The sequence below is a fragment of the Poecilia formosa genome, unplaced genomic scaffold, assembly GCF_000485575.1.
Source record: "Poecilia formosa unplaced genomic scaffold, Poecilia_formosa-5.1.2 Scaffold628, whole genome shotgun sequence".
Lineage (NCBI taxonomy): Eukaryota > Metazoa > Chordata > Actinopteri > Cyprinodontiformes > Poeciliidae > Poecilia > Poecilia formosa.
Window position 1 is genome coordinate 136,146 of NW_006800567.1, and position 8,863 is coordinate 145,008.

The 8,863-nt window shown below is 46.8% G+C and overlaps 1 protein-coding gene across 1 annotated transcript in view; it reads left to right on the forward strand.

The window, feature by feature from the left end:
- The first annotated feature begins 942 nt into the window (after positions 1 to 942).
- Positions 943 to 8,863, forward strand: part of mei4 (meiosis-specific, MEI4 homolog (S. cerevisiae)) — a 17,447-nt gene continuing 9,526 nt past the window's right edge. The window contains exons 1-4 of the mRNA XM_007541759.2: positions 943 to 1,086; positions 2,176 to 2,421; positions 4,105 to 4,616; positions 5,698 to 5,823. Coding sequence (XP_007541821.1) covers positions 1,059 to 1,086; positions 2,176 to 2,421; positions 4,105 to 4,616; positions 5,698 to 5,823 — 912 coding nt within the window. The 5' untranslated portion in view covers positions 943 to 1,058. The remainder of the gene's footprint in view (positions 1,087 to 2,175; positions 2,422 to 4,104; positions 4,617 to 5,697; positions 5,824 to 8,863) is intronic.

Sequence of the window (8,863 nt, forward strand, 5' to 3'; positions counted from 1 at the left end):
GTGAGATTTGACAACAATTTCACTGAAAGAGTCAGAAAAACTCTGACGGAGTTGACATCTGACGGAGTTGACGAAATGCCAAACTACCTCAATTTATATGATGTTATTCTGAAGGAGGCCATATTGTAGCTCATCAGGTCCATGAAATCTTTACATTATACCAAAATTAAGCTTTTATTTCGCCAAATTTCATCAAAGTTTTGTAAACTGTCAGTTATGGAGTTGACACATCATGGTTGTGACAAACAACTTAGGAATAAAACAGAAGAAAAAAACTAAAGAATAACTTAAGCTAACCGGAGCTAACTAGCCCTCCTAGCAAAGGAAGAGAAAAGACAACGTCATGGGGTCCTCAGCAGTTCTGGTGCCCCCCAATAATGCCTGATTTTTTTTACATTCTTTTAATTTCTGACGGTGTTGACAAAAACTAAGGACAAATTTCAACGAAGTTGGAAAATATATAAAAATTATTTTTAATTCAATTTATCGATACTTTTATAATTATTTATATGACTACTTATACTTAATTGTCATAATATATAATTTTAGTATTTCTTTAATTGTTTTAAACTATAAGAATGTATTGAGTTCTGCTCCTGGACAAGGGCTTTTACAGGCATCATCCACCGACTACAATGTTTAAAATAAAAAAATATTCAGCAAAAAGAAAAATATACATTGTTGTGCTCACATGACCCAGGTTAGTTTAGTTAGATATTTGAAAAAAATATATTTTGTGTATATTTTATTCAAATGTCATGCTTTATCCATAGGACCTGTTTTGTCCCTATTCTCAAGAATCACTGATTATATATATATATTGAAAATAATTATTTTATTTGATAAACGAAATTTATTTTTTAGATTTATTTATATTTAATTAGTGAGTTATTGTTTTTCTAGAATATATTTTAGAAGCTGAATGGATGAAATGATTCCCCAGTTCAACAGAGCTGTTAACCTTTGACCCCTGAGTGAATTTCCTGTGGGACAGATTTAAGCGGGACACCAGCTGGAGGCTGCGCTCTGTTAGCTTCTTGGTTCCGTTAAATCTGGCGATGGAGACCGAACCGAACCAGTTAAACGGTATTTATTGATGTTGGTGCTGATGAATGACGAGTTAAACAGATTTATTTGACTTTTTTCTTCTGCCCTCATTTAGCTAACAGCGGGAGTTTCTTCTTCTACGTTCATTTAGCTAACAGCTGGGCTTTCTTCTTCTGTGCCTACTTAGCTAACAGCTATTATGTTAAGTTGCAACTTAGTTTCGCGTCTAAAACAAAACCGAGTTAGTTTTTGTTAGTGTATAAAATTGATTGTTTGCAGATAATCTAGAACACAGATTATTAGTTTGGTTTAGTTTCTTTGTTAGTCATTAAAAACAGCCGTTTAGTTTTTATTACTGAGTCATTTCTAGACGCCATGTTGGGAGTGTCACAGCTGTTTTTAACCCTTCAAGGTTCGAAGGGATTATTTGACATCTGAGACAGTAATAAATTAGTGTTTCTGGAAGCTTCTTGGTCAGAGGATGATGAACCCCTTCGGTTTTGTTTCAGCTTCTTGTCCTGGTTCTGATCCTCAGGTCTTCATGGTTCTGGGAATCGGGTGTTTGGGTTATTTTTTGTTGGTTTTAGGTTCACCTGGTCTCTACGTCACTCATCGCCTCCACAGGCTCCCTGCTTGCTTTGCTCCTGCTGGGTTTTGGTCTTCCTGGTTATCCAAGTTCCTCTTTTTCTTCAACACTAAATCGTCTCAGCACTGTTCTTCCACTTGTCAGCCTCTAGATCCATTTCTTGCTCGGCTCATGGATTTGGTGGAGAGAGTTGTTTTTGTCTCTTTGTTGGCTTCCTGATTGAGGCCGACCAAATGGGAATAAAACTGCATCCTTGTGACGAAGTGCTGGGAGAAAAGAACCAATTTAAAGCTGGTTCTGGTCGGGTACTGTACCTACTCATCCCTTGAGTTTAACAGCTTTTTATGTCTGAGTGACTCTTAGTTCGCAATAAAGCAACCCTTCCTCTGACCATGGCGACGATAGTGGGTGGAGATTGAAAAAAAGCAGCTGATGTCCAGAGAACCCCCTAAAGACGTTTAGATCATTGGCTCCAAGTGAGTCGTCAGAACCAGAATAATGGCCGCCGGCATTAATTAAACTGCCTGTTCCGTCTGCCGTAGGGTCCGGCCGAGTCCCGTGGAGGCTCATGAAGGCCCAGGTGGCCGTGGCGATGGCTGTCGTCAGAAGCAGACCCCCCGGCGTGAGCAGCCGACAGCACAGCGAGGCTTTGGGCTGCACACTGAGGCGACAGGACGGCGCGTGGCGTGAGCGGGCCCAGGCGCTACAGGAGGAGGTGCTGAGGCTGCAGCAGGAGCTGCTGGTCTCCAGGGCGACGGACGACACAAACAGCAGCTGGGAGACGGCAGGTAGGTCTTTGTTCTGCACAGCGGACGCACAGAATCAGCAGGAAGTGGGTCTAATGATCAGCAACGGGTTCTGGAACTGATCCGCTTCATTTGTCTAGTGACCAGTAGAGCTGATCATCTGCAGCTGCTGGTCTGAAACGCCAAGGTCAGAGGTCAGGGAGGCTGCTGGTCTTGGTTTCAGTCAACAAAATGGCGGAGCTAGCCCACCACAAAAAGTGAGGTGATGATTTCATCATTAACTGGAGCAAAGATTGAATTGATTTCCTGAAGCTGATTAATCCGGGCGCCATGTTGGACACAGACCCTTTTCTGTCCTCGTGTCTCGCTCCTGTCTCTGCTTCATGCAGACGAGTCTTTGTTTCAGACGAGTCTTTGTTTCAGACGAGTCTTTGTTTCAGACGAGTCTGTGTTTCAGACGAGTCTGTGTTTCAGACGAGTCTGTGTTTCAGACGAGTCTGTGTTTCAGACGAGTCTGTGTTTCAGACGAGTCTGTGTCTGAGCAGCAAACCGACTCAGGAACAGCTGGAGAAAACAGCTTTTCTTAGAAGAACTCACATGATGGATCCATCGTGGATCCGCTGCACGTTTCTCCTCCTAACGGCTGCAGGGAGACATTTAGGAACTCTGGGCTGTAAAAGTAAAAAATATGGTTTCTTCTTCTTCTCTCAGAATAGCAAGCAACAACTGTGCAGCTTTGATTTAAAGGCCACAGACGTGTTCTAGGGACTCTTTGGACCAGAGCCTCCTGAAAATGAGAGGAATATTTCATGTCCTGTGTGGACGTGCCTCAGAGAAGCTATCTGAATTCAAATGTGTATTTGTATGAAAATGGCTGTGGCCACATTACTCTGTCTGCGGCTCCTGATCGAGCCTCTCCGGGCTCCTTTATATTCCCGATGCAGCGCCATAGCAACCAGCTTTTTCTTCCACAGAAAATCACAAAGAGGAAAATGTGAAAGTGTAATTTAGTCCAATTTTCCCCTCGGTGTGGGAAGTGTTTCTCAGGCAGGTTTGATGTTTGTGATTTTGTACGTAAAGAGTAATTTCAATTTGTGAACGAAGCCGTAACGAAACAGAACCAGACGCTGTCGGAACCGTCCAAGGCGATTTGGAGCGTCGGAGACCTGATCCCAGGGGATTATAGGAAATGATGACTGTCTTTATGCATTTTCTGAATTTTACACAGCATGAAAACCCAGCTGGTGCTCAGGTGAACCTCCCGGTGGCTGAAGCTGCAGGTGGTTCCCAAACTCACCTGGAAAAACCTGGAAACACCTGGGAAGAAAAGATGAGGCAGGAAAACCCAAAAACGACTTTCGGTGAACAAACGACCCTAAAGGAGAGGTCAAAGGTCAAAGAGCTGGGTTGGGTTTATTTCTCTTTGCTGAGTTCTCTGATTGGTTCATTTCATGGATTATTTGTCCCTGATGGTCATGAAGACTGAAGGTGACGATGGAGCGACACCCTGAGGTCAAAGGGCAATCAGAACCAGGGTGGTCCTTCAGTTGCTGAGGTACTGATGCCTTTTGGTTCCAGGAGGCTGTTAATAAATCCTCCCATAATCAGGACCTGTAGCGTCATGATGTTGGGTTATGGACAGAACTCTGCAGGTTCTGGTTCTGGTGGTTCCAGGAACTAATATCTGTTGATCCAGAAGTTTTTTTTTCTGTTTCCATCTTTCAGATGAAGCCATCATGGAGGATCTGTCTCAGGATCTATTTGGTCCAGGAAGTCCAGCTTTCAGTGCCGATCCTCCCCCAGACCGTGACTCAGAGACTCCTGACCTCCTGCTGCATTACCCTCCTCCTCCTCCTCCTCCTCCTCCTCTTCCCTCCTCCTCTTCCAGACTCCAGACCGATCCCTGGAGCGACGCTCTGCTTCCTCACATGCGGTTCCTTCAGTCTCTGTGTTCCGTGCAGCGCCTTGACGGCAGCAGCGTGGCTCTGGCACCAGAGGGACACGGCGGCTCAGCGGCATCAGAAACCGTCTTCCTGCTCCTGGACAGCGTGGCGGTGGCCTGCAGGGCCCCCCTGCTGCCGGGGCTCCCCGACTTGCTGCCCCAGGCCAGCCGGGCGGCGTCCCGGGCCTTGGACCTCCTGTGCTGCGGGCGGCCGTCCTTGGACCTGCGGAGACGCCTGGAGGAGGCGCTGAGGCAGCTGACCCAGATGCTGCTGCACAGCCCGCGGCCTGGCAGGGTGAGTCCAGATGGTAATGTCCTGGTCAAAGGTCAGTAGGAGCTGGAACTCGTCTGCAGCTTTTTCCAGCAGCCTGATTCTGGGATTCACCGGATCAGGACCTGCAGTCCTCCAGAACCTTGGACCGGTTAGCAGCAGGAGCAATATCTGACTGAAGCAATGGTTCCGGATGCAGCTGGGAACGGATCAGTGAACGAGAATCCCATGATCTGGGATCGGACTGCCAATCTTTAGCTAGCAGACGCGTGAACAGCACAGCTGGTGGAAACCTGAATCACCTGCTCCCTCCAGCTCCTGAAGGCCAGGGCTTGTAAAAATGTTTCATGATATTCAAATGAAGCTCAATGCTTCGTCGTCGTTTTTCTCTTCAGAGTTGAACCGAGGACACAGATGGAGCCGTTCCTCCAGTTTCATGGCGAGAGAGCAGAAAAGATGGCTGACAGCAGCCAGCAGGGCTCCCAGCTTCAGCTCTCCACTCAGACTCTGCTTCCCTGTGATGCTGGAGATGAGGAGTGTCGCCTCTTCCTCCTCTTTAACGCCGAATCGTCTTCTGTCTAGATTGAACTGGGACAGAACCAGTCCGGCTGTGGAGAAGCGTCTGGAGATCCAGGAGGGGAAGCTGCCGATCCGTCACCTGACCCGGATCTTCCTGCTCCAGGCTGACTCAGGAGTTCAGCTTCTAGCTGGATCTGTGGCCCGGTTTACCACTCCTCCACCACCGTGCTTCACAGCTCCTCTGAGCTGTTTGTGCTGATCAGAGTCAGAGCCGGAAGGCATTTCTCTGACCTCTGACCCTAGGACGTCTGAGATGTTTTCATCTCTGGAGATTGATGGGCTACAGGTGGTTTGCAGATGAACTTTGACCCTCCCAGGTTGATGGTAGCAGGAGTTGCTGCTCTGAGGTCCGTGGTGATGTCTTTCTGCTTTTCCTAGTATTTCCTGTGAAATTGTGGAGGAAGTTTCTCTCCCTGGTTTCATGGTAGTTTTGGTAAATAATGGAGGCTGTTTTTTGTTGTTTTTAAATCCTGAGTTGAACCCCTGATGAGCTCCGTACGTGAAGCTGTTGTTTGCTTGCTTGCAGGCTGCAGAGAAGCTGAAGGAGTCCCTGGTTGCTCTGGGGAGCAGCAGCGTATCAAAGTCCCTCCTCGTCCGTCTCATCCTGTCGGAGATCGGCTCTCTGGCTGAGCAGCTCTGGCAGACCTCCCAGGTAAACCCATTGCAGCTTTCTGCCTTTTGTCTCTCGTTCCCTTTGTGCTCGCCTGATAAGCTGCGGCTTTGTGCCCCTCTCTCTGTGGCGTTCCACAAGCACTCCTGCACCACATAAAAGCAGCTTGTCTGTGTAAATTATTTGACTTTATTATTTTGGCCTAAAGCTCCACATTCATTTCAGCGTTTCCTCCCCGCAGACCGTTTCTCTCTACAACCTGTTGGCTCTCAGGCACTTCCTTTGTTCTGGGCTTTCAGGCAGAAATGTTTTACCCTTTACACTCGTTGCTTCGGCCTCTCTTGATCAATACAGCTTCCCACCACTTCCCTTCCTCTGTGTATTCAAACGTCCGTCCTCGAGTCACAGGCCAGGCGGCCGCGGCGCTGGTCCGGCCAGCTTTTAGTAAGCGATGGAGCCAAGTGTCACGCCTGCAGGGGTCCTTTGAAATGAACACATGTAAAACTCTAAAGAGGTCCAGATGATATTTACCTGCCTCTGTGTTCACCTTCTGCCCTAACAGGTTGGGTTTTAGCCTCTACAACCGGTTGGTTGTCAGGATTTTATTCTCTACAGACCAGCAGAAATCAGTGTTTAAGAGAAATGGGAAGAGCTGGGCAGCTCCATTTATAAACTTCACCTCCAGGCACCAAGAAAGGTCTATTCAATTCATTGCAGTTGATTGTACTTATCAATCAATGCACAAGGTTCAGTTTATTATTAGTGATGAAAGGGTTTTCTGTCTCAGGGACCCAGCAGATTGCACCGAGTCGTTGATGGGGCCCTCCTCTTCCTCTCTTCTGCTGATCGATTTCTGTGTAACGAGTTCCTCCCTTGTCAGGATGTTTGGCAGGCATTACAAAATAAAAGCATACTTACAAAGCAGAGTAAGCCTCAATAAAGTTAAGAATAATCCATTTTGAATTTCAGTTCTTCCAAATTTGAAATAGGAGACAGTTTTCTAAAGATCCCTGTGTTTTATGCTGGCGGTTCCAGTTCAGGTAGGAACTTAGTGAGAGACGTTACTCTGACGCAGCAGGACGGACTGGGACCCTCAGCAGGGACCCCCAGTGTATTATAAGCCTGGCGGGCCGCCAGACTTTACACACCGGGCTAAGCGCTGTGTGTTTTTGTTTTTATAAAAAAAAATAAAAATATATATAAATAAAAGAAAAAAATGTTTTAATTAGCCAGACTGCAAGCATCTCTTCTGTGGTGAGCATTTCACTGACAGGGCAGAATTATTCCTGACAGAAAGATGGGTTTATAGTTTTATAGTTGATGCGTTGAACAGGGACCGCACCCATCAGACCGCTGGCGCGGCTTGATCTCTGTAGTTCACCTCGGTGCGGATCGCCCATGTAAGCTCACCTATTTGGACATTTATATCAACCCCCTGTGAGGATCCGTGTTCTTTATAGAATTTATCAAGGTAAGAGTGAAGTTCAACTCCACTGCATTTGCTCCGCTGGCACAGCTCAGTGCCAACCACAAATGTTCACATTGAGCTGCACTCAGTTCACAGGAACACATTTAGAGGTCCACGTTGGGCGTGCAGTGAGAATATTTCTGTGAACAAAGAATTGTGTGCGGCATGTGCGTTGATGTCTCAAAATGTCAGCATTTTGATAAAGTCTGTCTGCATTGATAAAGTTTGAGTTCCCGGTTAGCTGGTGCATTATGGACGGGGGTCCAGCCTGTGGAGGAGCTTTCGCACTCGCCTTGTGACTAGCGCAGCATGCTGGTTTATTTTTATTATATTTTTTGTGGCGACACGATGCATATCAAATGCTTTGACTACTTAAAGTCAGAGTTCCTGCACAGCCACGCGGAGATCAGAGAAACTCATCCCATAATGCTCTGGCAGCCAAAGCAGATTCTGTGGTGCTTATTAAAAACTCAACAGACACGAAATGAAGGAGCTACTAAAGCTGCATAAATTAAATCCCCCGTTTGTCCCTCTACATCCAGCTGCAGAGATGCTCTGCAGCGGGTCTAGCTTCATGCAGGGGCGGTCCAAGGTTGAATGAGGCCCTGAGCAGAATTTGATTCAGGGGCCCCTCTTGCTGCTAAGGACATCACCGCCTCTAACAGCATTTCACCATGGATGCAGTGAAATCTAGGAGAGGTAGCCTAGTTTAATTGGCCGAGCAGTCAAATGTCATTGTAGTTTACTAAGATGCATTAAGTGAGGATTAAAATTTTGTTTTCTTGTCAATTTAGTTTCTGTGTTATCTTGTCTACCCCTTGATTGGTCCCAGCTGTGTCTTGTTTCCCTGATTACTGCCTTGTGCATTTAATCCCATCTGTTTGTGTGTTCGTCGAGGCCTTGTAATAGTCATGTCAGTGTTTCATCACTCACCTGTGCTGCCTGGATTTCTGTACTCACCTATAAATGTCATTAAAACTACCATTTTCACACCACAACGTGGGTCCTCCGCATCCGTCCTCGTCACCAACTGCCGCAAATCGTGACGGAATGACCCGACCAAGAAAAGTAACGGTGAGGCTTTGCGGTAAGAGATTCAATCAACAAAATGGATCCAGGAGATATACTTTTTGAGAGGAACTTTGAAGGATTACGATCCACAGACAAGAAATACATAGACATTACTGCTCCGCCTGTAGACGTCTCGGCATAGCAACCAGATGTGTCCTTGTTCTAGAGGCCTGGTTCCCCAATATCCCTTCCCTAGGAACGTCAGGCCGCCCTGGCAATCATGGATGGAAAACCACTACCACCTCAGCCAGGTATCAACTCCAGTCCCTTCTACGACTCCTGCACCTAACCGCAGCTCCTGCCCCAGGAAGTGGGCCAAGTAACTTTCATGCGTCAGTGACTAATTACCTGACGCCCCCCAGTGAGTGTCAGTGCCCCTGCTCAGAATGAGGTTGGGTGCAACGCTTGGTGAGGAGCTTAGTAGGATGCTCTGTAAGAGGGATTGCTGTAAAGTCAACACATTTCAGGCGGTTTTCCAGTGTTGCCCCCTGCTGGTCAGGAGTGAATGCTGATGCTCTGGTGTGTTAACTTTGATGGAACCTT